Here is a 26,419-nt window from a genome sequence, read left to right as displayed (position 1 = left end):
CCACAGCCAGGAAGTAGGGAGGGATGAGGGAATACCTCTGTTCAGCTCACTGTCTCTTTTCATACAGTCCAGAATCTCCTGCCCAGGTGATAGCTTTCTCCACAGTTAACATGTATCTTCCCACACCAGTTAACCTAATCTAGGTAATCCCTCACAGGCCTATCTCTGAGGCAGTTCTAGATCCCGTCAAGGAACAGCTAACACTAACCATCACACTTTACCAATGCAACCCCACAGACAATGTCCACATCAGCCCCAATGGCTCCATCATTACCATCGTGGGCACCCGGCCCAGCAACCATGGAGCCTATCGCTGCGTGGCTTCCAATGCCTATGGTGTGGCCCAGAGTGTCGTCAATCTCAGTGTGCACGGTGAGAAACACCAACCCATGGTTCTGGCCCTCTTGCCAGCCCAGCTTTTCCAGGTTTAAAATCAGTCCCACCACTGCCAGCCCTCTAAGAATGGTATTCAGCTGTGGACTGTGGCTCGTCTGTAACCCAAAGCTCTGCGTGTCATTCCTCCCTCAGGGTCTCCTACAGTGTCTGTGCTCCCTGAGGGCCCTGTGCATGTGAAAATGGGTAAGGACATCACCTTGGAGTGCGTCAGTGCTGGGGAACCCCGCTCTTCCCCCCGTTGGACCCGACTCGGCACCCCTGTCAAGTTGGAGCCGCGGATATATGGACTCATGAATAGCCATGCAATGCTGAAGGTGAGGTTGGGGCTGCGCCATGTCTGGGTCTGAGGTCCTTCCTAGGAGCTGACTGAAGCAGGTGCCTAGAGGCCTAGAGGGGACATAAGTAGATGGACAGATAAGAGGAGGTTAGTGGGGATTGGAAGGTGGGAGAAGAGAGGATGAAAGGAAGAACTAATTAATGACTCAGAAGCCTGGGTGGACGGGTAGCTGAGTGATGGGTAGATTGGTTGCTTAGCAGATAGATGGACCCATGGGCAGTTGTGAAAGTGAACCTTCCAGCAGCACAGAGAAGAGCTAAAAGCAAAGGAAGGCATCTAGGGATACTGCTCAGTTGGGAAAGTGTTTGTCTATTGTGTACCAAATCCTGGTTTCCATTCCCAGAACCACATGAACAAATCATGGTAGCATAGGCCTGTACTTGAAGCATCATTCAGGGTGTGGAGGCAGGAGATGAAGATTGTCACCAAACAGAATTCCAGGCCAGCCCGGGCTACATGAGACCCTAGCTCAGAAAACAAACACAATAATCAAAATACAAAGGAAGGGTTCAGTATCAGTGTCCTCTGCCAGGCACCTTCAAAACCAGACTGTTTTCTTCTAGATCTCATCAGCTAAACCATCAGATGCAGGCACCTATGTGTGCCTGGCCCAGAATGCCCTCGGCAAGGCACAGAAGCAGGTGGAGGTGATCGTGGACACCGGCACTGTGGCCCCAGGCGCCCCTCGGGTCCAAGTTGAAGAAGCTGAGCTGACCTTGGAGGCTGGACACACGGCCACTCTTCACTGCTCGGCCACAGGTGTGGTGTGGTGGAGCCCCACAGAAAGGCAGAGCAGTGCTGCTCTGGGGCTTGGATTCGTCTGAAAATGATGCCACGCCCCAGAAGCATCCACTTAGCCAGTCCCATGGAGGAATAGGTCACTTACAACCTTTTCCTATCACCACACACACTTGATTGATCCCTGGAACAGCCTAGTGACCAAGCCATCTTCAACCCTATAGGCAATCCCCCGCCCACCATCCACTGGTCCAAGCTGCGTGCCCCCCTGCCTTGGCAGCACCGGGTAGAAGGCAACACACTGGTCATTCCCCGGGTGGCCCAGCAGGACTCAGGCCAGTACATCTGTAATGCCACCAACTCTGCTGGGCATACTGAAGCCACTGTTGTCCTGCATGTGGAGAGTAAGTCTCCTATACCCTCTTCGTGGACTTACGTTAGTGTTGCATGGAGGTCTATGTTCCCCTGCCAAGCTCCTCTTTGGGCAGAACCCCAGCATCCCCTTCCATCTAGATGACTCCAGAGCCTGCCCTGACTGTCACCCATGTCTCCTCTTGGGCCCTAGGAGCTTGATTGCATTATCTGGATGCAGCTACCTACTGTGGTTCTTTCCCACCTGATCTCTGTATGTGTGTTCTTCAGGTCCTCCTTATGCCACCATCATTCCAGAGCATACCTCAGTGCAGCCAGGGAAGCCAGTTCAGCTGCAATGCCTGGCTCACGGCACGCCACCACTCACCTTCCAGTGGAGCCGTGTGGCTGGCATCCTCCCTGAAAGGGCTGTTGCTAGGAACGAGCTGCTGCACTTGGAGCTCACAGGTCCTGCAGACTCTGGCCGCTACCGCTGCCAGGTCTCCAACAAGGTGGGCTCAGCTGAGGCCTTTGCCCAAGTGCTGGTCCAAGGTAAGCAGCTAGAGTCTAACTGGGAAACCAGGAGTCAGCTTCCTTGTGGGCCCTTTCTTTTCTTTTTTTTTTTTCCTTTCTTCCTTCCTTCCTTTCTTTTTCTTTCTTTTCTTTTCTTCTTTTTATTTTTTTTTTGGTTTTTCAAGACAGGGTTTCTCTGTGGCTTTGGAGGCTGACCTGGAACTAGCTCTTGTAGACCAGGCTGGTCTCCAACTCACAGAGATCCGCCTGTCTCTGCTTCCCAAGTGCTGGGATTAAAGGTGTGTGCCACCAATGCCCAGCTTTGTTTTTCTTATGTAAAGAGAAGGGGGGGAAAGTGTCTCCCTCCCGGCTATTCATGTCTTGGGCCACCTTCCCTATCCAAGGGCCCAAACTCTGAGAGGCAAAGCCCAGTCCCACACTGGCCCTTGGTGCATCAAATGATTGAAAATGATTGACTATGAGAACAGATGAGTGGATCTGTATTGAAAGGACTATCTGAAGAACATCCCTTGAATGTTGAGATGAGGGTATCCTGGTACCCGGGTATTTCAGGGATATGACGCATACATGTGTACAGAAGAGCCTTGGGTGTCCTGTGTGATGCTGTGGACCTTTGTCCCAGCTCATCAAGATAACTAAGCTGAGGTAGCACTTGATCCTAGGAGTTCAGTACTACTCAGGACAACAGAGGAGAAACCTCATCTCAAAACCCTATACAAACAACCTCATGCCCTTAGCCTGGGGGCGGGGGGCAGAGGGTATGACTTGTGCTTGTTTAACTTACACTGAGTCCTGGCTTCAATGCCCAGCACCATATAAATTAGATGTGGTGACATATGACTGTAATCCCAGCATTTAGGCAGGAAATTACAAAGTTCAAGGTCATCCTTAGCTACTTAATGAATTTGAAGATAGCCTGTGCTACATGAGCCCCTGTTATAGTAAACTAGCTAACTAACTAACTAAATCTCACGTGTCTCCACAGGCCCTTCTGGCGATCCTAACTAACTAACTAAATCTCACGTGTCTCCACAGGCCCTTCTGGCGATCCTAACTAACTAACTAAATCTCTCGTGTCTCCACAGGCCCTTCTGGCGATCCTAACTAACTAAATCTCACGTGTCTCCACAGGCCCTTCTGGCGATCTCCCTGAAACCTCCATCCCAGTAGGATCCACACCCACTGTGCAAGTCACTCCTCAGCTAGAGACCAAGAATGTGGGGGCCAGCGTTGAGTTCCACTGTGCTGTGCCCAACGAACGGGGCACCCACCTTCGATGGCTCAAGGAGGGAGGTCAGCTGCCTCCTGGACACAGTGTACAGGACGGAGTCCTCCGGTGAGCGGTGGTGGGTGTGGACTGGACTCAGGTTCCCCCCAGCCTAAGGCTCAGTGGAACTGACTTACTTTACCTGCCTATGGGGCCACGACAGAGCAATGTCCTTGAGTGAGCTGCTAGTGCTCTCTGAGCCTTAGTTCTTTTTTGTTTTGTTTTGTTTTGTTTTTGTTTTTGTTTTTTTGAGACAAGGTTTCTCTGTGTTGCTTTGGAGGTTGTCCTGGCACTTGCTCTATAGATCAGGCTGGCCTCGAACTCACAGAGATCCGCCTGCCTCTGCCTTCTGAGTGCTGGGATTAAAGGTGTGCACCACCAACACATGGCTGAACCTTAGTTCTTACAGTGGTCAATAAGTTAGGAAATTGAAGGCTGTTCTCTCTAAAATGCTTAGTGCTTTCTTGGAGCCTGGAAGGCCATCTGCTAACAGTGGCCTGTGTTCCTTCTATACTGGTTTGGTTTGGTTTGGATTTTTGTTTTGGTTTGGGGGGATTTTTTTTTTTTTTTGGATTATTTGGTTTTGGTATTTTGGTATTTCTGAGACCAGGTCCCTCTCTGTAGTTCAGGCCAGCCTGAAACTCACTATGTGGATCAGATTGGCTTCTTAATTAGCTGTGATCCTCCTGCCTCCGCCTCTCTAGTACTGACTGGGATTACAGAGGTAAGCCACTGTGCCCAAGTCTACATTCCAGCTATTATTAAAGGCAGGAAAATGGGGCCAGAGATCTGCAGCTCGGTCTCTGATGTGAGACCTTGACTCAGTGTGATAGAGAGCCTTAGAGCAAGAAATCTGTTTCTGAGAGGGGCCTGGTAGCCAAGCCTCATGGCACAGGCTTATAATAGGGAGGCTGAAGGGGGAACATCGTAACTTCAAGGTTACAAAGTGAGTTAAGGCTCTCAACTTAGTTGAGAGCGTGTCTCCAAATAAAGTGAAAATCAAATGAGAATGTAGCTCATTGGTAGAGCACTGGCTGGCATATGTGAAGCCTCAAGTTCTCAGATAGATAAATCGAGAGAAAGAGAGAATAGATGGATAGATGATGGATAGACAGATGGATAAAGAGATAATAGGTAGATGATGGTTAGATAGAGGCTATATGGATGGATGGATGGACGAGATGGTGTGGTGTACCACCCTGTCACCTGCATCCTGGTCACTAGCACTGGCCCTGGATTCTGGACTGTTTCATGTTTGGCTTTTGTTTGTTGGTTTGTTTTAATAATTTATTTATTCTTATTTTATGTTCACTGATGTTTTGCCTATATGTAGTCTGTGTGAGATGTCAGATCTTGGAGTTACAGTTTTAGCTTCCATGTGGGTGCTGGGAATTGAATCCAGGTCCTCTGGAAGAGCAGTCAGCGTTCTTAACCGCTGAGCTATCTCTCCAGCCCCTGGTGTTTGTTTTTATTTATTTATTTAAGTAAGTAAGTGTGTGTACATGTATTCATGTACACGCCACTGTGTGTATGTTTAAGAGGACAGTTTTCAGAAGTCAGCTGTCTTCCACCTTAAACTCAGGTCACCTAGCTTTGGGGTAGGCAACTCACCACTGAGTCATCTCACCAGCTCTGTGGTCTGTCTGGTTTAAATCGCACAGCTGCAAACATTTTCCATGGCTACTTATAACGTCACCCTTCTTTCTTCTCAGAATCCAGAACTTAGACCAGAGCTGCCAAGGGACGTATGTTTGTCAGGCCCATGGGCCTTGGGGACAAGCCCAGGCCAGTGCCCAGCTAATTGTTCAAGGTAGGAGGTGGCTTCAGACCTCTGCTAACAGCAGGATCAGAGAAAAGAAACAGGTGGTGGTGGGATCTGCCCCTACTCCCCAGGAAAGCCTGTAAATGTGCATGATAAAGAAAATTATTATTTTCCCTGTTGCACCTTGCATGGAGCCCTGGCCGTGGCAAGTGTTGCAAGGAAGGAAAGAAGGGAGATGGGTGGACGAGTGGGTGCTCAGCAAAGTAGTGAAGACAGAATTAGCAGCTACTTGAGTGCATGAACAAACGGAAGCTTAACAATTGGATGTGTGAGTGACCACACAAAAAGCAAGCCAGGAGATGGCTGAGTGCCTAGAGCTCCCTCCAGGCCGTCCTCCTCCCAGACTTGACCTCCTGTGGCCTGGCTCACCACCCTGCCCCTCCCCCAATCTTGGCCTCCACTATCCTGGCTCACCACCCTGCCTCTCCTCCAGCCTTGCCCTCAGTTCTCATCAATGTACGCACCTCTGTGCACTCCGTGGTAGTCGGCCACTCCGTGGAGTTTGAGTGCTTGGCACTGGGTGACCCTAAGCCTCAGGTAACTTGGAGCAAAGTTGGAGGACACCTAAGGCCTGGCATCGTGCAGAGTGGAAGTGTCATTAGGATTGCCCATGTGGAGCTGACTGATGCAGGACAGTACCGCTGTGCGGCCACCAATGCTGCTGGTACTACCCAGTCCCACGTGCTGCTGCTCGTACAAGGTAGAGACCACTAGGGGCTATGGAAGGGACAGGGGAGGGACAGGACCTTGAGGTGCTGCCAGCTCCATCTTGCAGCATCGCTCCTTCTGTGCTATCCTGGGGATTTCCTAGTGTGTCTATATTTAAGGGATAGCTTTCCCAGCAGATGAATGACAAGAAGAAAAAGTAGGCCTGGTGTGGTGGTGTATGCCTTTAATCCCAGGACTCTGGGGAAGCAGAGACAGGTGGATTCCTGAGCTTGCTGGCTCCGGAGGCATAGTCAAGCCAATCTCTGTGAGTTTCAAGCCTGGTCTACATATCGAGTTCCAGGCCAGTTGGGGGTGAATAGTGAGACCCTGTCTCCAAAAAAAAAAAAAAAAAAAAAAAAAACAGGAGGAGGAGAAAGAGAAGAATAACCCTTAGTCCTAACTCTAATGGAGGAGACAAATACCCTAATCTGATGCAGGAGACCCATACCCTAGCCCAGTGGTAGATTTTACAGAAACAGAAAATGTAAAATCGAGTGTGGTGACACACACTTGCCATTCCAGCACTCAGGAGACTGGGGAAGAAAGATCTTGGGTTGGAGGACAGCCTGGGCTGCACAGTAAGACACCATCTCAAAATAAATAAATAAACATACACCTATAACCCAGATCTCCAAAGTGAAGGCAAGGGGAATCATACATTTAAGGCCACCATGTGCTACATAGAGCCAGTAGAGGCCAGCCTGGGCTACGAGAGACCCAGCCTTTTTTTAAAAAGGGGGTGAGGAGGGGGTAAAGGCACTTGCTGCCAAGCTCCAGGACCCACATGGTAGAAGGAAAGGACCAAATCCTGCAAGTTGCCCTCTGAGACCTCCATACACATGCATGGCATGTGCACACGTACACAAATGTAAACACAAATTAAAAGTGTAATTTTCGCTGGGCGTTGGTGGCACACACCTTTAATCCCAGCACTTGGGAGGCAGAGGCAGGCAGATCTCTGTGAGTTCGAGACCAGCCTGGTCTACAAGAGCTAGTTCCAGGACAGCCTCCAAAGCCACAGAGAAACCCTGTCTCAAAAAAACAAAACAAAACAACAACAACAAAAAAAACAAAAACAAAAAAGAAAATAATAATAATAATAAAATAAAAGTGTAATTTTGAAATAAATAAAAAGACACCATGGTACACAGTAGATACAAGTCTGTTTTTATTTTTTTTAAGGCAATTCCTTTTACCCCAAACTCTGAGACTTACCTCATACCTATTCAACTACACTGTCCTAGTGCCTCCTATGTCTGCTCAGGCATGAAGTGTTATCAGCCTGGGTCTGAGCTGCAGCTCTGCCTGGTCCCCTCTGTCCAACCAGGAATGAACGGCCGTAGTCCACCCCGATTCATGCAGTGGGTGCAGTACCTTTCACCCAGAGAAAAATGAAGACTAGAAAAGCATAAGGTAGCACAAAGTTGGTGGATGCCATCACACGAGTGACCTCTGTCTGTTCCCTCAGCCTTGCCTCAGATCTCAACTCCCCCAGAGGTCCGAGTGCCTGCTGGCTCTGCAGCAGTCTTCCCATGCATGGCCTCAGGCTACCCGACACCTGCCATCACCTGGAGCAAGGTAAATGCTGGACAAGTGCCAGGACCAGCTCTGAGCTAGCTCAATATCGCTGGTCCTGGTCAAAAGTAAATGCCCAATTTGAAGACGGGGCCTGGGGCAAAGTATGGGCATGAGCCAAGGCCAGGCCTTTAGTGCCAATGTTTGTAGGTGGATGGCGACCTGCCACCCGACAGCCGCCTGGAGAACAACATGCTGATGCTACCATCAGTTCGTCCACAGGACGCCGGCACCTATGTGTGCACTGCCACCAACCGGCAGGGCAAGGTCAAAGCCTTCGCCTATCTGCAGGTGCCAGGTAGGACAACTCCAGCCATAATTGGCAGCATGTGCTAACTTGCCCACAGGTGTCTGACTGACAGTCTTCTCTCTGCAGAGCGAGTGGTACCCTACTTCACTCAGACACCTTACTCCTTCCTGCCACTTCCCACCATCAAAGATGCCTACAGGAAGTTTGAGATCAAGATTACCTTCCGGCCAGACTCTGCAGATGGTAAACAGACACCTAGTGGGTCTGGAGGATGGTGTGGGGTGGGATGGGGACCTGTCCCTTGGATCTGTCATTGCAGTAGGAATCCTGACAGAACCCTTGTCCTGTCTAGAGCCCACTGGATTTCTCTTGCCTCCTTGCTTTCCAATCCTTCTCTGTGACATTCTAGCCTCCGTCTGGTCCTGCTGCATGGCTGCCTTGGTGCCCAGCCCTCCTGGCCCATCTTCCTGTCCCTGCTCAATGTTCTTTTTTATCTGATGGACTTCTCTCTCTCTCTCCTGCTCTCTCTTTCCCCTCATCCTCTCATCTTGCCGGTCTCTCACTTTCACTTCCCAGGCCTCCTTCTCTACTCAGGTGAGTTTCTGCCTCCCTCTCCTCCTTGAGACACACCCTATGGGTGCATGCCCAAAAAGTCAGGTCCTGTCTCAGAGCTCTTAGTAAGGCTCTTCTCCTCAGGCCACTGAACCTATAATTGTGGAGGTTCCTGGCCGTATTCCAGAGTGAGGGACCATAGAGTAGAAAGGCTCAAGACAGCGTTTCTCAACCTGTGGGTCATGACCCCTTTGGGGGATCGAACAGCCCTTTTACAGGGGTCCCCTTAGGACCATCTGTATATCAGATATTTACATTACAGTTCTTAACAATAGCAAAATTACAGTTATGAAGCAGCAATGAAAATAATTTTATGATTGGGAGTCACTGAAGCATGAAGAACTATATTAAGGGGTGACAGTATTAGCAAGGTTGAAAGCCACTGGCTCAAGAGCTTAGGTGAGTGACAGAGGGCTGGTGACCAGAGGGGCGGCTGCTTACACTGCTTACCCTCCAGGGATGCTGCTGTACAATGGGCAGAAGCGGATCCCAGGGAGTCCCACCAACCTGGCCAACAGGCAACCTGATTTCATCTCCTTTGGCCTCGTGGGCGGAAGGCCTGAGTTCCGGTGAGATCTCTACCTCCCTGTCTTCTAGGAGGGATAGACTGGGGACTGGACATACTCTGCTTTAGGCTGAGTTACACTATGGTGAATCTATAGAAAGAGTAGTTATGGCTATTATCCTAAATGACCACTCAGTCTACTGGAGGAGGCACCCTATCCTGAGCAGGCAGAGGAGGGATCTTCTACTATAGGCAGGATTCATTCATTCATCCATCCACTTGTTCATTCATTCATCTATTCATTCCTGCATCCATCATCCACCCCATTCATTCATCCATCCATTCATTCATCCACCTGTCCATCCATTCATTCATCCATCTACCCATTTACTCATCCATCTACCCATATATCCATCCATCTACCCATTTACTCATCCATCTACCCATCTATCCATCCATCTACCCATCTATCCATCCATCTACCCATATATCCATCCATCTACCCATATATCCACCCATCCATCCATCCATCCATCCCATTTATCCACCACCCATCTGTCTTCTTCCATTCATCCACATCACCAGTTCATCTACTCAACCATCCATCCATCAATTCATCCATCCTCTCACCAGTCATTCATCCATCCAATAATCACTTGCTTGACTCTTGCCATGTGCCAGGCACTGTTACAGGTATGAACAGAAAAAGTCAGGTTGTTCCTATAGGAATGTCCACTCTAGTTGGGGATGCCAAAACATAACAAAGAAAAGCAAGGTCACCTCAGAGGCAAATGCAGTGAAGCCGAGAACTAGGCTGCAAGGGCCTCAGAGCAGAGAATTCTCCCAGTCCTAAGAGCCTGCTCTAGAGGTGCTCCCACAGAAAGGCAGTGGTGGAGAAAGCTTTTGGAAGAGGTGGGGTCAGCCAGGGTTGGGTGATGAAAGGAAAACAAAGCAAAGACAGAAACTTCAGAGCCTGGACCATGGGGAACGATGTCCTTCCTCTGGCTCTCATTGCCCAGCCTGGGCCTGTCTGAAGCTGTGCTTACAAACCTCTCTCTTGCCCCTGCCCCACCCTATGGAACAGATTCGATGCAGGCTCTGGCATGGCCACTATCCGCCACCCCACACCACTGGCCCTAGGCCAGTTCCACACCGTGACCTTGCTCCGAAGCCTCACTCATGGATCCCTGATTGTGGGCAATTCTGCCCCTGTCAACGGAACCTCCCAGGTGAGACCCAGCCTGTCCCATTTCCAGTTCCCAGCTTGTACCTACCCAATAGCTGGACCTCACTTACCAACTTCCACAGGGCAAGTTCCAAGGCTTAGACCTGAATGAGGAGCTGTATCTGGGTGGCTATCCTGACTATGGTGCCATCCCCAAGGCTGGGCTGAGCAGTGGCTTTGTAGGTGAGCCTTCCTCCCCTCCTCCCCAGCTAAACTTGCCTGGCTGGTTATGGAGCCCCACGAGCCAAAGGGGGCACAAGAGATGGTGGACAACAGCTGGCCAGCTTTCTCTTTCCTCCATATGCTCACCCTGCCTCCCCCAACCCTGCCCTGCCCTCCAGGCTGTGTACGTGAGCTGCGTATCCAAGGCGAGGAAATCATCTTCCATGACCTCAACCTCACAACACATGGCATCTCCCACTGCCCTACTTGCCAGGACCGACCCTGCCAGGTGGTTCTTCCCATACCACTCCCCAGCTGCCCTGAGCTTTGGCTTAACCCCTGGGGTGGACAGGGAGGGAGAGGGCTGTGGTCTCCTTGACGTGATGTCTGTGGCTGCTTTGTAGAATGGGGGTCAGTGCCACGATTCTGAGAGCAGCAGCTACACATGTGTCTGCCCTGCTGGCTTCACTGGCAGCCGTTGTGAGCATTCACAAGCCCTGCATTGCCACCCAGGTGAGCACCGTCTAGTCTGTGCCTCCACTGCCTCTCCATCCATACCCTGCACTCTTGCCTAGGTGCAGTCTTTGTGTGTGTATGTATGTGCTGGGATTGAACCCAAGGCCTTGCACGTGCTAGACAAGTGCTCTGCCACTTAGCCACAGCCCTGACCCCGCCCCCAGTCTTACTATTGCAAGCTGGGCATTGTGGCACACATTTATAACCCCAGGACTTGGGTGACTGAGACTAGAGAATTACCGTGAGCTCCTGGCAAGCCTGGGTTACAAAATGAGGCCCTGTCTCAAAGAAGCCATAAACAGGGCTGGTTTATGGCTAACCTCAATGGTTAGAGTATTTGCCTAATGTCTGCATTCCCAAGGCCCTGGGTTCAATCCCCAGCACTTCATAAACTAGGTGTACTGTGCATGTCTATAGTCCCAGCACTTGGGAACTGGAAGCAGGAGGGTCAGAAGTTCAAGGTCACCAGTGTGTTTGAGGCCAGCCTGGGCTACATGAGACCCTGAAAGCAAACAAAAACAAATCTAAACAAAGCAAAAAACCATACTGGGTTGTAGCACTTACTATAATCCCAGCACTCAGGAGGCACTGGCAGAAGGTTCATGTACCAGTTCAAAACCAGACTGAACTACATGGTAGTTCCAGGCTAGCCAGGGCTACAAAGCAAGACTGCCTAAAGGCAAAAACAAACACAGGTACAGTCACTCAATGCCACAGCTGTCCCTAGGGGTCCTCTCTGACAGTATCCTTCTTATGACTGTGCCCCCACTTTGGACCTGGACAGTCCTCCCAGGACTGGCTTGGCCCTAAGAGTCAAAGTCCCCAGGAGTATGAGAGACAGAATCTCCTCTGCTAAGTTATCTCCCTGCCTCTTCCCTATGCCTCCAGAGGCCTGTGGGCCCGACGCCACCTGTGTGAACCGGCCAGATGGCCGAGGCTACACCTGTCGCTGCCACCTGGGCCGTTCGGGGATGAGGTGTGAGGAAGGTGAGTGTTCTCTGTGATAGCTGGGGACATTATACACAAGGCACACTGGGGTTATAACAAGTCCTATGAGTAATCAAGTTAGTCTAAAGCAGGAAGATGTTAAAATCAACTGGCCACACTTCTATCTAGCCTGAGTCCCGTACCTGGGATTCCCTAAGAGGACACTGTCTTCCCGGGAATCTTCATGGGCAGGGCCAGTCCTGAGCCTCTGGTAGGGTAAGGGGTCAGGGGTGGAGTTCCTGCCCAGGGCTCTGCTATCCCCACTGCTCCTAGCTAAACTATGGCTGCTACAGGTGTGACAGTGACCACCCCATCTATGTCTGGCACTGGCTCCTACCTGGCACTACCGGCTCTCACCAATACTCACCATGAGCTACGCCTGGATGTGGAGTTCAAGCCACTGGCACCCGATGGGATATTGCTGTTCAGTGGGGGCAAGAGTGGGCCCGTGGAAGACTTTGTGTCCCTAGCGATGGTTGGTGGCCACCTGGAATTCCGCTATGAGTTAGGGTCAGGTAAGCATTGGGTGCCATGTGTGGATGAGCCTGGGTGGCAAGATCTGCACTGTCTTTGAGTCACCATGTTCCCTGGAGGCAAGGGGGGCTAAGTTCACAAGCCAGACCCTCTGAGGTCTGTCCCTGCATACTTCTCTGTGACTTTAAGGCCACCCCTAACCACAAACTCCTCATGAGAGATTCTTCAGATATATGAGAAGTGTCCCATTAATCACATTCTAGAGTGAGAGAGTTTCAGGGTCCTTCCAATACCCAGCACTGCCTATGGTCTCGTCAGGTCTGGCTGTTCTGCGAAGCCATGAACCGCTGGCCCTGGGCCGCTGGCACCGAGTGTCTGCAGAGCGTCTCAACAAAGATGGCAGCCTGCGGGTGGATGGAGGGCGCCCTGTGCTGCGCTCCTCCCCAGGGAAGAGCCAGGGCCTCAACCTACACACGCTGCTCTACCTGGGTGGTGTGGAGCCCTCCGTACAGCTTTCCCCAGCCACCAATATGAGTGCTCACTTCCGAGGCTGTGTGGGCGAGGTGAGACGCAGCCCCCAGGGGAACAGTGGGAGGGACGGGTTCGGTGTGAGACCACCTGCCACTCACAGGGCCCTGGAACCACACATTTTTTGCTGAGTCAGTTTCTTCAAAATAGGCTATAGTAGCCACTTTAAAGTCATGTTGGGGACTGGCTGCACAGGAGGTACTCACCTTCAAGGCCTCCCGTCCACACTCAGGATCCTTTGTCACTTTTCATGCCCCTGGCTGACTTCCCAGATACTCTATAACACATGCCCTGTCTGCTGGCACACCCATGCCTCTGCCTTCCATACCCCATAAGTTCCTTGGTGTTTCTATGCCCACAGGTGTCTGTGAATGGCAAGCGGTTGGACCTCACCTACAGCTTTTTGGGCAGCCAGGGTGTGGGGCAGTGCTACGATAGTTCCCCGTGTGAGCGCCAGCCCTGCCGGAATGGTGCCACATGCATGCCTGCGGGTGAATATGAGTTCCAGTGCCTTTGTCAAGATGGCTTTAAAGGTACCAGAGCCAGCCCAGGGCACAGCAGGGCATGGGACCAGCAGTCCAAGACTCAGAGGGTAACTCTAGCCCTTGCCCACGCACCTTTGTCTTGGCCCACAGGAGACCTTTGTGAGCATGAGGAGAACCCTTGCCAGCTCCAAGAGCCCTGTCTGAATGGTGGCACCTGCTGGGGTGCCCATTGCCTATGTCTCCCTGGCTTCTCTGGTCCCCGCTGCCAACAAGGTATAGTTGTTCTCCACCCTCCTCTGGGGCCACAGTTACTGGTGTCTGTGTCCACCAACTAGAGTCCACCCTTCTCCACAGGCGCAGGGTATGGCGTAGTAGAATCTGACTGGCACCTTGAAGGCAGTGGAGGCAATGGTATGTATTCCCTGTGGCCAGCTAGGCAAACAGGTGACCTTGTCTTCTTGGTCTTGGTCTCTCAGCCACTTTTCCTCCAGTTATTTATACCTTAGTTTGAGTCCTCAAGTAAAACAAGCCTATGACAGGAGCTCACTGGACACAGATAGGCGGGAACAAAGAGGGACAGAGCCATACACAATTTGTTGGCAATGTGACCTTGGGCTGGCCTTTGACCCACTCTGACATCAGTTCCCTCAGTCAGCAGGCATCTATTGTGTGCCAGTTTGGAACAGTGCAGGGCTCATGCTCTGGAATTCCACATACTTAAAAGTTAAAATGTGTGGGCCTAGAGAGCCACATTAAGAGTGATTGAGGCTCCTACCAAGACCTGAGTTCAGTTCCCACCACCCACTTCAGGCAGTTCACAGTAGTCTGGGACTCCAGATCTAGGGGATCTGACCATCTCTTGTAACCTCCACAAGCACTGATACACACGTGCTCAAGCACACACGCACGCACACATACACGCACACAAAATACAGCACTTGGGAGGCAGAGGCAGGTGAATCTCTGAATTTGAGGCCTACAAAGCCTCAAATTCAGAGGCTTTGAACTACAAAGTGAGTTCCAGGACAGATGAGCACCGTGATACATACTCACTGTCTTCTACTCTCACACAGATGCTCCTGGGCAATACGGGGCCTACTTTCATGACAATGGCTTCCTAGGCCTCCCTGGCAACATCTTCTCCAGGAGGTAAGACAGGTGTTGTTGACTCTATGGGTCCAGCAGGGTTAACAGGAGTCTGAGACTCAGGCGTCCCCTGACCCACTGCTTCTTGCCCACCCCCCCCCTCCCCCCAGCCTTCCTGAAGTACCTGAGACCATTGAATTTGAGGTTCGGACCAGCACAGCCAATGGCCTCCTGCTCTGGCAGGGTGTGGTGAGTGGACATCCAACTGGGGGGTCTTGGGATTCCTGGGGCTGGAAACTGGCCTCCTAGTCGGGGAAAGTGCAGAAAGAGGAAGACCAAGGCTACAGCCCCCAGGGTCTCAACTCTCCAATGTGGGACCCTAGACACCTTATGCTTCCTTGGCAGGTGAGAGAGGCCAGCCGCAGCAAGGACTTCATCAGCCTTGGACTACAGGATGGCCATCTTGTCTTCAGGTGAATCCTAACACCTTCATCCCCCTCTTCTATCCCTGGCTTCTCTCATGGGAAGCTGCAGCTCCAGATGCCCCAGCCACATACCCCAGGACCATCTGCACCTTTCACCTTCTGCCCCACCCCAAAACTCACACCTCCATGGATCTTTGATACTACAGCTACCAGCTAGGCAGTGGAGAGGCCCGTCTTGTCTCTGAGGACCCCATTAATGATGGCGAGTGGCATCGGGTGACAGCACTGCGGTAAGGAGTCCAGTTGGGTAGGGGAAGGGCCAGAGGTGGGCATAGGACCAGGAGCCTCCCCCGTGTCCCAGGGGAGGCTTGGCCATCTTAGAGAGAATGAGAAACTGATGTGGGAAGGACACCTTACCGGCAAGCAGAGCTCCTGGCCGTTCAGAGCTCCATAGGGTCCAAGGTGGTGGTGCACACCTGTAATCCCAGCACTTGGGAGGTGGAGGCAAGAAGATCCTGAGTTTGAGCCCAGCCTTGGCTTTTTAAAGAGAGGCAACCTGAGGAGGGCTTCAGAAGGTAGCTGTGTGTGGCCAGTAGGAAAGGAGGGACTTAAGAGCAAGCAGGGGCCAGGTTTGTCTATGGGGAGTCTCAATGACAAAGGGAGGACATTTGGGGAGGATGGGAATTCAGGGCAAGGGGCCTGAACCTGTCACACTGCAGAAAGGGCCAGAGAGGCTCCATCCAAGTAGACGGTGAGGAGCTGGTCATCGGCCGGTCCCCAGGTCCTAATGTGGCCGTCAACACCAAGGATATGGTCTACATTGGTGAGTGCCCAGCAGGGTGTCGAGACAGGTGGAGGGTGACGGGGGTGGGGGGGTGGCAGCCTTCAGTGCTAGAGCCTGGCTTCCTCGCCTCTCTGGTTCTACCACTGACCCACTGTCACACTCCTCTTCCACAGGTGGTGCCCCAGATGTGGCCACACTGACCAGGGGCAAGTTCTCCTCTGGGATCACAGGCTGTATCAAGAACCTGGTGCTGCACTCAGCCCGGCCTGGAGCCCCACCCCCACAACCCCTGGACCTGCAGCATCGTGCCCAGGCAGGGGCCAACACACGCCCCTGCCCCTCATAGGCACCCTCCTGCCGCCCACGGACTCCTGGGCCGCACCCAGCCTGACAATGTCGAGTATATTATTATTAATATTATTATGACTTTTTTGTAAGAGACGGAGGCAATGCCACGCTTGCTGCTACCACCCTGGGCTGGACTGGAGGGTGGGTGCGCCAGCTCCCACACACGTGTGGGCAGAGCCCCAAGGTTGGTGGGTGGGGCAGGTGGACTGGAAGAGGTTTTCCTCAGAAGGCCACTGGGACTTAAAGTCAGGCCCAGTGACTGGTAGGGCTCAGAACTGCTCTGACTCCATCCCCACTACAAAGTAAAGCCGGGCTGCTCGTTTTAGCAGTCCATGGACAGTCCTCATTGCTGTGAGTGCCAACCTCAGTTTACCGCCTGGTACCTCACTGTCAAACTGAATGAGGGTATGGTATTGCAATAGCCTGAGCTACTGTGCTGGGAGCAGAAGACAGCTCATTTCCCACTGGCCACATCCCAGCTTCCTCCACCCCCACCTACCCAGAAACCCCATGTCCCTGGCAGCATCCCCTCCCACCCAGCCCACGTCCCTCTGCATTCCCCACCACCACCACCACCACCACCACCACACACAGCTCAGGGCCCTGCCCTCAGGAGCTGCAAGGGAGACCAACTTTTCCCCTGACCTGCTAGGCAGAGCCCAGCAATGAAGTCCCAACACACCAGGCCACACCCCCCACCCTTCTGGAGGTGAAGGCCCAGGGCGTGGGGGAGCAGGAATCAGGAAGACCAGTGCCTTGGTGGGGGCACCCCTCTCAGATTGGGAAGAGGGGTGATGCCCTGCCCACCTGGAAGCCTGAGGGCCCAACTGAGGGGTAAGCAGGCTGTTGGGATACCTGGCCTCGGGTCCTAGAGGGAACCCTGTGGTCTTCATCTGATTTTTTTCTTAATAAATGGTGCTATCCCCGCCAAGAGGTTTCCTGTGTCTCTCCTGTCTCTCTCCCCCACCCACCCTTTGTTTTTTTGTTTTATTTTGTTTTTTTTGTTTTTGTTCAGTTTTGTTTTGGTTTGGTTTGGTTTTCCAGAAAGGGTTTCTCTGTGTAACAGCTCTGGCTGTCCTGGAACTTGCCTGTAATTCAGGCTGGCTTCAAACTCACAGAAATCCAACAACTGCCTAACTGCCTCTGCCTCTAGTGTTGGGATTAAAGGTGTGTGCCACCACTGCCCAGCTGGTCTCTTGTTCTTTGACAAGGGGTTCATTCAGTACTGCTGGGGTGGGGGTACAGGACAGGGTTTCTGAGATCTGGAGGAGAAGCAAAGACAAACAAGTTTCATGATCAGAGAAGGCCTCAGTTCCTGCCCTTGGCACCCTTACCCTCTCAGCACAGTGCCCACCCTACACCCAGTACCTATTCCTCTGTCATGAGCACTCTGCTTCAAAGACAGATGGACAGATTATGATTTTCCACATGTGTATGTGTATATACATGTGTGTTGTGTTACGGAACAGCTACAGGGTTGAAGAGACCCCAGGGGAGGCAATGGCAGAGATGCAGACAGGCCCTGCTATAGTTAGAGTCTAACAGCCCAGTTAGCATTACCAGTTACCTAGGAGCTGGGTCCCAACAGTTAGCAGCTCAAACAAGGCAAGCAGAGGACCCTGCTCCATGCTGCACCAAAGCTCCTGTATTAGGTAGGACACTGTCCCAAGTACTTCAGCCTTCCTTCCATCTAGGACACCACCAGCTGCTGGTGGCCACTGTATCCCTACATTAGGTGTCCTTCCTTGTATATGACCCAGGGTAAGAGGTTCCATCATTCATTGGTATGCTATATTCAAAGGTTTGGTTTTTATTCCTGTTTTGTATTTTTAAATTTTATTTATTTTATGTGTATGGGAGTTTTGTTTGCATGTGTCTGCTGTATACCACATGAGTGTCTAATTGGAACTGGAGTTACAGACAGTTGTGGACAGCCATGTGGGTGCTGGGAATCAAACCTGGGTCTTCTGGAAGAGCAGCCAGTGTTCTTAACCCCTGAGCCATCTCTCTTGGTTTGTTTTTGTTTTTGTTTTTGTTTTTGAGACAGGGTTTCTTTGTGTAGCCCTGGCTGTCCTGGAACTCAATATATAATCCAAGCTGACCTCAAACTCAAAGACATCTGCCTTCTTCTGCCTCCTGAGTGCTGACTGTCACCATGCCAGGCTCTAGCCCCAGTTTTTGTATTTTTTAAGACAAGGTCTTACTCTGTAGCCCAGGCTGGTAAACTCAGGGTAACCCTCTTATCTCAACATCTCAAGTGCTGGATTATAGGTGTGATTCACTGACACCTAACTTGGCTAACTTGGTTTTTCTGATACAGTTTGGGGGTTGGTTTTTTTGGGGGGGTTTCTTTTTGTTTGTTTGTTTTGTTTTTTGTTTTTTCGAGACAGGGTTTCTCTGTGTAGCTTTGGAGTCTATCCTGGCACTCGCTCTAGAGACCAGGATGGCCTCAAACTCACAGAGATCCGCCTGCCTCTGCCTCCTGAGTGCTGGGATTAAAGGCATGTGCCACCAATACCCGCCTGGCAAAACAAGTATTCTTAACCACTGAGATACCATCTCTCCAATGCCCTTATTTATTTACTTATCTTTGTTATTTTCTGTTTGTATGGTTGTTTTGGGCGTTTGTTGTTAACCAGAGTCTCATGTAGCCCATGCTGACTTTGTACTTATAGCCAAGGATGACTGTAGTGATATTTTCACCAATGCTCCTCTACCTGCTGCTTACTGGGATGACTGGTGCATTCTGCCATACTCAATTTTATGAGGTGTTGGTGGGGATGGAACCTAGGGTTCTGTACTGCTAAGGCAAGTACTCTACTGGGCTACGTTCCCAGACCTGGATGGACCCCCCTGTGTCAGTGTGTTCTGATTTAACCTGGCATTGCCACAGGTGGTGATATTTAGTCCCAGCCTGGGCCTGTCTGTCCATGCTGCAGCATCTGTTTGGAGTCAGTGTGGCTCAGTGTTTGCACTTCAGGTGCAGCCAGCTGTTTTCTAGAATGGATTCGCTCAGAGCAAGGCCCAGCACGGAAGCTACTGTGCGGGACAATAAGAAATAACTCAGACTGGGTATTGGCGGCGCATGCCTTTAATCCTAGCACTCAGGAGGCAGAGGCAGGTGGATCTCTGTGAGTTCGAGGCCAGCTTGGTCTACAGAGTGAATTCCAGGATAGGCTCCAAAGCAATACAGAAAAACCTTGTCTCGGAAAAAGAAAGGAAGGAAGGAAGGAAGGAAGGAGGAAAAGAAAGAAATAACTCAAAGCAAAGTATGCCTGGTGATTCTGCTTTCTGCAGCTTTTACCTCATTTGGGAAACAGAACTTGGCCCATTTCCCAGAGAAGCAGACTAAGGCTCAAAGAACTGAGTGACATGTTCCATGTCAGCCATCCAACAAATCTTAAAACTCAGGCCTTTCAGACCCCAGAGCCTACTCAGCTGATAATTACAGCCCCTTAAGGATGGCCTCCCTGGTTCTGGAAAGCTGGCCAGGTCAGCCACAGATCCCCAGGAGCCACCCGGCCAGGACACAGGTGGCAGGTATTGGAGGCTGTGCAGCATCTGAGGCAGAGCCTATGGGCACCTGGGTGCCAGACCAGCCAGCCTGGGCAGCAGCAGCACCACCAGAGGAGGCCAGTGGAGATCAATAGTATTGAAGAGGCCAGAGCCCCCCACCAGATCCAGGAACCTGTGGGAGGAATGAGAGTCCAGTCAGCTTCCCCCTGGGCCTGATGTTCTTCCATCACCTAGACTGGACATGAGTGTGTGAGTGTGTGTGTGTGTGTGTGTGTGTGTGTGTGTGTGTGTGTGTGTGTAAGTGATAGAGTGTGTGTGTGTGTGTCTGTGTAAGAGAGAACGAGTGTGTGTGTGTGAGAGAGAGAGAGTGTGTGTGTGTGTATGTGTGAGAGAGAGAGTGTATGTGTGTAAGTGATAGAGTGTGTGTGTGTAAGTGATAGAGAGTGTGTGTGTAAGTGAGAGAGAGTGTGTGTGTAAGAGAGAGTGTGTGTGTGTGTAAGAGAGAGAGAGAGTGTGTGTGTAAGAGAGAGAGTGTGTGTGTAAGTGAGAGAGTGTGTGTAAGAGAGAGTGTGTGTGTAAGAGAGAGTGTGTGTGTGACTGTGTGTAAGTGAGAAAGAGAGAGAATGTGTGTGTGTGAGAGACAGAGAGAGAGAGAGAGAGAGAGAGTGTATGTGTGTGTTAGAGAATGTGCATGTGTGTGAGAGAGTGTGTGTGTGAGAGAGAGTGTGTGTGAGAGAGAGTGTGTATGAGAGAGAGTGACTGTGTGTGCAAGTGTGAGAGAGAGAGAGTATGTGTGTGGGTATGTGTGTGTGTGTGCGCGCTACCACTGGGTGATATTATAGTGGGCTGAGGGCATTGTGCCACAGCAAATGTGTGGAGGTCTGAGGACACCTGTATGGACCCTGTCCTCTCCTTCCTTAAACAGTTTCTGGAGATTGAACTCAGCCTAACAGGTTTACTCAGCCATCATCTTTACCACGAAGCCTTCTTGTCAGCCCTCCATCTTATTTTTTGCTGTTTTGGCTATTTGGCATGTGTCTTGTGGTATATGCTTATGTGTGTACACATGTTCTCATGTGTCGAGATGTACATGTGTGTTGAATATGGAGGCTCATGGCTGACATATTAGGAAGCCTCTAGTTGGTTTGATTGTTTTTGTTCTTGTTTCTTTTTTGTTTGTTTTTATTTTTTCGAGACAGGCTCTCACTATGTAGCTCTGGCTGTCCTGGAACTCTCTCTGTAGACCAGGCTGGCTTCGAACTCACAGAGAGAGATCTCTGTTTATGCCTCCTAAGTGCTGGGATTAAAGGCAAGCACCCGAATGCCCAGCAAGCCTCTTTATTTTAAGATTTATTTTTAATTGTGTATATTGTGTGGGCAATTGCATGTAAGTTCAGGTGTCCTTGGAAGCCAGAGGCATCAGTTCCCCCCTGAAGCTGGAGTTACAGGCAGCTGTGAGCTGCCCAGCTGTGTGCTGGCAACCAAACTCACGTTCTCTGCAAAAGTAGTATACTCTTAACCTCTGAGCCATTTCTCAACACAGGAGGCTTCCTTGCCTCGCCCTCTTTGCCACCTAATTATCTGAGACAAGGTCTCTCCCACTGAACTCAAGACTTGCCTGTTGGGCTAGACTGGCTTACCCAGTGCTGGGGTTGCAGGTACACCCACCGAGCCTGGCTTTATACTATGGTGAGATCCAAATTCAACTTCTCATGCTTGCGCAGCAAGCGTTTTCCTGACTGAGCCAAGAGGGATTTTGGTAGAAGAATGTAAGAGGTTTGTCACCAAGTGCCATCTACCTTCCAGCACTTCTCGTGTGATGGGTGCCAGACTTGCTGGAGAGGTCCTCTCCGCTGCAGAGCCGAGAGCCGAGAGGAGAGTCAGAGGCCTGGAACTGTCACCTTCCATTCTCGGGGTCTGCTTGGGTACCACAGAAGGACCTGTGAGAAGTAACAGCACTCTGAGAACTCCCCTTCATGGGGCACTGCTGTGTCACTTACTCCTCATGAGAATTCTTTGTGGTCCCCACTACCAGAATAAGGGAAATGAGGAACCAAGAGTGGATAACACATCTGGCCAAGGTCACACAGCTGGAAGTGAGGTCTGGCTTGTAAGTGGAGCTGCTTCTCAGGACATGGGACAGACCAGCCTGGGTGAGCAGCTTTTGTACAGCAAGTGTCACGCTTTGTGTGCAACTGACAGCACTTGTGGTTGGAGGTGTTTGCAAGGTGAGGTGTGATGACTCCACCCCCTGCCGATAAGGAAACCAAGGTATCAGGAAGTTTGCTGTTCTAATCAGTTAACCATTGTTTCTCAAGCATCTGCTATAACCCAGAGGTCATTGTAATGACTGGCAATAATTAACTGAAATAAATAAGACGGGTCCTCAGGTCCTGTGAAGAACAGCCTCTCTTCCAAGGTCCCGGGCCACAAGCTGGACTGGACCCTTCCCTGTTGCACTGGCCCTCACACCCTTGGTCTCTAAACTGACTGCCACCGTGGCCACACTCCTTCCTGCTTCATGCCACCTCCCAACCCAGGCCCTGCCACCCAGAAGAAGGGTATTAGGGCCAATCAGCCTCTCCACTTTGCTGTTCATTGTGGATCCAGGCAGCCCTCATCACTGACTTCTGCAGCTGGCCGGGGGTTGGGAGTCCTGGTCACTGCCATCACCACAGTTGTCCATGTCCCAGTCGTCACACAGCAGGCTCTGGGGCACACACCTGCTATTCCTACACCGGAAGTAGGTGCCACAAGACCCTGGGGTGGAAAAGGAAAGCTGGGAGTAAGAATCCTAGACCAGGGGGCTGGAGAGATGGCTCAGAGGTTAAGAGCACTGGCTGTTCTTCCAGGGGTCCTGAGTTCAATTCCCAGCACCCATATGGTGGCTCACAACCATCCATAATGAGATCTTGTGCCTATAGGGATACATGCAGGAGGAACGATGTATACACAATAAATAAATAAATAAATAAATAAATAAATAAATATTTAAAAAAAAAAAAAAGAATCCTAGACCAGCCGGGCGATAGTGGCACACACCTTTAACCACAAAGTGAGTTCCAGGACGGCCTTCAAAGCCACAGAGAAGCCCTGTCTCAAACCCCCACCCCAAAAAAGGAATCCTAGACCAGCTCCTATAATAATGTGTCCCCACAATGACAGAACTGCGTGAGGTAGGGGCAGGACAATGAGTGTGTGAGGTGTATGTGTGAGTATGGGTTCAATTGTGAGTGTGGTATGGGTGTGAACTGGCGTCCTGTGTGAATGTGCTCTGAAGTGGTTAGAGAGTGTGTGTCTAGGCTAAAAGGAAGCCGGACTTATAGATCTCGTGTTGGTTCTTCCCCAACTGGTTCCCCAACCCTGTCCATGTCACCCAATCTTTCCCAGCTGAGACCCCATTCCTCCCTTCCTGTCATCTGAGCCTCTCCTCTCCTGCTCTGTCTCTCCTCACCTCATCCTGGCCATCAGCCCCAACCCACCCAGGCGGAAAGAGGTCACCTCGCCCAAGAAGTCCACGCGGGGGTGACGGCCCCTGGTGACCAAGCGCAGGCCAAGCCAGGGTCCAGAGGACGTGATAGGGGCAGGAATGGTCAGGCCGCAGGTCGGGTGTCCCAGAACTCGGGGCGCCCCCTGCGGGCCGTCGTAGAACTGCAGGTAGGAGCCGGGTGCGCACTGGTCGCGCGAAGACGCATTGGGGTTCAGGGTGGCCGCCGTGGTCAGGGTGGCTGCGGTGGTCCGGGTGGCCGAGGACAGGCTATAGACCAGGAAGAAGCGGAACTGGAAGCGTATCCTGTCTTCAGGGGCTGCGGCACGCAGCCACAGCATGCAGTCAGTGTCTGGAGTCACGAAGTAGAACTTGCGCGAAGCCGAGTGCGAGCGCAGCTGTAGCGCGTCCCCTTGCCACGTCTGTCCGCACAGGTCTGTCAGGTCCGCTGAGGGGGAGAGCGCCGGGACCATGCGGGGCTTACCCAGCCGTCCCAGGCCCCCCTCGCTGCTTGATCCCAGCAAGTCACACATCCTCTCTGAGCCTCATTGGCAAAACAGGGATGAATTTTGGTGAGCACGTAATGACTTAAAGTCACAACTCCTTATTTGAAAGCCCTGGACTTCAGCCCCTAGGGTGGTGGCATCTGCCTGTAAACCCAGTGTTCTGGAGGACAGGAAACATGGTGGGTTAAGGCTAGCCTGGGTTACAAATTCAGAATCTGTCTCAAAAAAGAATACTATAATAGACAGGCCTGGCCATGCGTGCCTTGGCGCCCAGGAGGCAGAGACAGGTGGACCTCTGTGAGTTCAAGGTCAGCCCTCAAGGTTTACATGGTGGATTCTAGGACAGCCTGGGCTATGTAGTGAGACTGTCTCAAAAAAACGAGAGAAGGGGGGAAGGGAGAGGGAGAGAGGGGGACAGAGACAGAGCTAGACAGAGAGATAGAGAGACAAAGACACAGACAGGGAGAGAAAATGTAAATAAGGTTTTCAGGTTGTACACACCTCTGATCCCAACTCTTAGGGGGTGGAAGCAGGAGGATTAGGAGTTTAAGGCCACCCTTAACTACACAGAAAGTTCAAGTCCAGCTGAGATACAAGAGACCCGTCTCAAGAAAAAAAGGGGGGAATACTGTATACACAGCATATTTCTGAGACCTCTCTACGTTCAGAAACTATCCCAAGAACTATTGTGTTAACTGCAGGAAGGATGAACCTTAAACAGTAAACAGGCCAGACCTAGCTGTGGGTAGAACAAACGGCTGCTGTCAAATTAAGTCTTGTAGTCAAGATAAAAAACAAATGTTACTTTTTCAAGTATTTTGTAGGTTGAGATTGCAACAACAACAACAAACGCCTGGGCATCTAGGAATAGTGTTTTCCCACACTGCTCAGAATTCAGAGTTACTGAAGTGTCAGCCACCTCCATTATCTTTTGTGAGGATGGGGTGGATACATTTGGACATTTGGCTGCGCCCACCAACCTCTCGTTCTCTGTTTCTCCTTGCTAAAGGGGTCCTGTAAGGACTCAGGCATTATGCTGGCCTGCCCCTGTTAACTGGCAGGATGCACTCAGGCAGTAGCCTGGTCAGCCCAGGGGTCCATGGTTGCACAGTCTACACGCAGGTGGAAAGGACCCCTTTAAAAGAAAGACCCCTGTCCGCTTACGCTCTCTTTTCCGGCTCTTTCTTTTCCAGCTCTCTCTTCCACTCTCTTTCCCTCTGTTAACTGCTGTTCCCCTGGGGCAGACAGGACTTTTCCTGTCTCCCTCTTCTCTTCTGTCTCTGTGTCTCTTTACCCCTTTTCTCTTTCCTTCCCCCCCTTCCCTTTCTAATAAAACTTCTCACTTAAGCTCTGTCTGCCTGGCATGTTAGTCCCTCTGCCTCCGTCACCCTCGCCTGTCATGGAATCCACGAAAGGTCCCCCTCAAGCTTTTCATAACGGGTCCTAATTCCATCCCTGGGCCTTTGGGATTGTTATGTGACCTAGTTCTGACCTATGAGACTTAAGAAGAGATCTGCTGGGGGTTTCTGGGGAATGGTTTCCTCCCTGATTTAAAAAAAAAAATAGGCATAGTGGTAGTGCACACATTTAATTCCAACACTCAAGAGGCAGAGGATGTCCCAAGGTTTGAGATCATGTAGATTGCATATCAAGAACTTACTCAATATATAAACAACAGCAAATGATAACAACAAGGACTGAATGAAGAAAAGAAAGGGAAGGCCATGAGTGCTCCTAGGTTTAGTGGAGGAGAAAGTTTATTGTAGCTATGTGGGAGAGCATAGCCAGAGGCAGGGACATCTGGGAGAGTCCAGAGTGGACACATCCAGACTGAGCTGGGCCGTGTGGGGAGAGGGGGGAGGGGAAGGGAAAGGGGAGCCAGGTGTAGCAGCCATGAGGTCCGAAATACAAAGAGTGGGTAACCAAAATGATTGGATTATAGAGGGAAGAGCAGCCCAGCCCCCTGGGCTGGAGAGTTCAAGGTAGGGGGTGGGGTATGCCAGCCAGGAGGGCCCTATGTCAGTTAGGGACTGAGGGACGCAGGGGGAACCTGGCAGACAGTCCACTTTGAGGCCTTTAATAGGCATCTCAGCCATTTGTCCTTGTTTGTGATGATAACCAAGCAGGAGTAGCTACAGAGAAAACCCTGTCTCAAAAAACATTAAATAAATAAATAAATAAATAAATAAATAAATAAATAAAGCTCCAGAAGGGGTTGGTATAGGCTTGGGGATACTAAGCAAGACCCAGGCTCCTCTATCAAGAGACTGCCCACCAGAGTGAGTGCTGACTGGGGAAGGCCTGGGAACAAGGTTTTCAGGTGCACCTTCCTACTCACCTGTCCCCAGGGCAGACACAGTCAAGGCAGTTGTCCCCAGCAGTAGCAGCCTTTGGGGCAGGTGCCAAAGAAAAATCATCCTTGGTCTCTGGCCAGCAAGGGACAGACCTTGGAATCCCCTTTGGAGTCTTTGGGGAGATTGGGGTGCAGGGCTTTGCTGCTCCTGGAAGTGCACAGGACACAAGAAACAATGAGGCTAGCTCCTAAGGTCTGTTTTGGGCTCCCTCTCTCAGGTCTTCCTCCATTGGATCAGAATTGCTGCGTATAAGGGTTGCCAAGGAGATTTTCGGCTCCAAGCTGGAGAAGACCAGGCAAACAGTAATCAGGAGCCTCAGATCCGGCTTAGCTGCAGGGCTTCTAGAAGTGGGGGCCTTGGGCCTCCGCACCACTGCCTTCCTGAATGAGTGGGAGACTGAGTTTGGGAAAATCTCAGGAGACCAAAGGAACCAGTCTGAGG

The 26,419-nt window shown here is 51.2% G+C and overlaps 2 protein-coding genes across 2 annotated transcripts in view; one reads left to right on the top strand and one right to left on the bottom strand.

Annotated features, from left to right (window-relative positions):
- Hspg2 (heparan sulfate proteoglycan 2) overlaps window positions 1-17,048 on the top strand; it is a 100,050-nt gene extending 83,002 nt beyond the window's left edge. Inside the window, exons 70-97 of the mRNA XM_027399760.2 lie at window positions 238-372; window positions 529-710; window positions 1,297-1,492; window positions 1,696-1,875; window positions 2,114-2,374; window positions 3,488-3,692; window positions 5,336-5,433; window positions 5,879-6,145; window positions 7,622-7,731; window positions 7,879-8,026; window positions 8,105-8,221; window positions 9,048-9,159; window positions 10,180-10,324; window positions 10,404-10,503; window positions 10,662-10,771; window positions 10,887-10,995; window positions 11,887-11,985; window positions 12,279-12,500; window positions 12,778-13,022; window positions 13,349-13,520; window positions 13,623-13,745; window positions 13,827-13,883; window positions 14,546-14,621; window positions 14,729-14,807; window positions 14,964-15,031; window positions 15,190-15,273; window positions 15,703-15,806; window positions 15,941-17,048. Coding sequence (XP_027255561.1) covers window positions 238-372; window positions 529-710; window positions 1,297-1,492; window positions 1,696-1,875; window positions 2,114-2,374; window positions 3,488-3,692; window positions 5,336-5,433; window positions 5,879-6,145; window positions 7,622-7,731; window positions 7,879-8,026; window positions 8,105-8,221; window positions 9,048-9,159; window positions 10,180-10,324; window positions 10,404-10,503; window positions 10,662-10,771; window positions 10,887-10,995; window positions 11,887-11,985; window positions 12,279-12,500; window positions 12,778-13,022; window positions 13,349-13,520; window positions 13,623-13,745; window positions 13,827-13,883; window positions 14,546-14,621; window positions 14,729-14,807; window positions 14,964-15,031; window positions 15,190-15,273; window positions 15,703-15,806; window positions 15,941-16,113 — 3,977 coding nt within the window. The 3' untranslated portion in view covers window positions 16,114-17,048. The remainder of the gene's footprint in view (window positions 1-237; window positions 373-528; window positions 711-1,296; window positions 1,493-1,695; window positions 1,876-2,113; window positions 2,375-3,487; window positions 3,693-5,335; window positions 5,434-5,878; window positions 6,146-7,621; window positions 7,732-7,878; window positions 8,027-8,104; window positions 8,222-9,047; window positions 9,160-10,179; window positions 10,325-10,403; window positions 10,504-10,661; window positions 10,772-10,886; window positions 10,996-11,886; window positions 11,986-12,278; window positions 12,501-12,777; window positions 13,023-13,348; window positions 13,521-13,622; window positions 13,746-13,826; window positions 13,884-14,545; window positions 14,622-14,728; window positions 14,808-14,963; window positions 15,032-15,189; window positions 15,274-15,702; window positions 15,807-15,940) is intronic.
- A 2,522-nt stretch (window positions 17,049-19,570) lies between these two features.
- On the bottom strand, window positions 19,571-26,041 carry Ldlrad2 (low density lipoprotein receptor class A domain containing 2). The gene is made up of 5 exons (XM_027399761.2): window positions 25,963-26,041; window positions 23,114-23,566; window positions 22,260-22,391; window positions 21,431-21,571; window positions 19,571-19,803 (listed from the first exon to the last, which is right to left on the bottom strand). Exons 1-5 carry the CDS (start codon window positions 26,039-26,041, stop codon window positions 19,571-19,573), a joined length of 1,038 nt encoding a protein of 345 aa, XP_027255562.1.
- Window positions 26,042-26,419: the final 378 nt, after the last annotated feature.

The sequence above is a fragment of the Cricetulus griseus genome, chromosome 2, assembly GCF_003668045.3.
Source record: "Cricetulus griseus strain 17A/GY chromosome 2, alternate assembly CriGri-PICRH-1.0, whole genome shotgun sequence".
In the NCBI taxonomy this organism is placed as follows: domain Eukaryota; kingdom Metazoa; phylum Chordata; class Mammalia; order Rodentia; family Cricetidae; genus Cricetulus; species Cricetulus griseus.
The sequence above is the reverse complement of the archived record's forward strand: the minus strand, read 5'-3'. Positions and strand labels throughout refer to the sequence as shown.

Excerpts from the sequence above, each read along its gene's own strand:
- Ldlrad2 (XM_027399761.2), bottom strand. The coding sequence starts at position 26,041 with ATGATTTTTCTTTGGCACCTGCCCCAAAGGCTGCTACTGCTGGGGACA. Across the intron at positions 23,567-25,962 it reads TGTGTCTGCCCTGGGGACAG|CGGACCTGACAGACCTGTGC; the intron begins GTGAGTAGGAAG and ends TCTCCCCCTCAG. Across the intron at positions 21,572-22,259 it reads ACCCCCGGCCAGCTGCAGAA|GTCCTTCTGTGGTACCCAAG; the intron begins GTCAGTGATGAG and ends TACTTCTCACAG.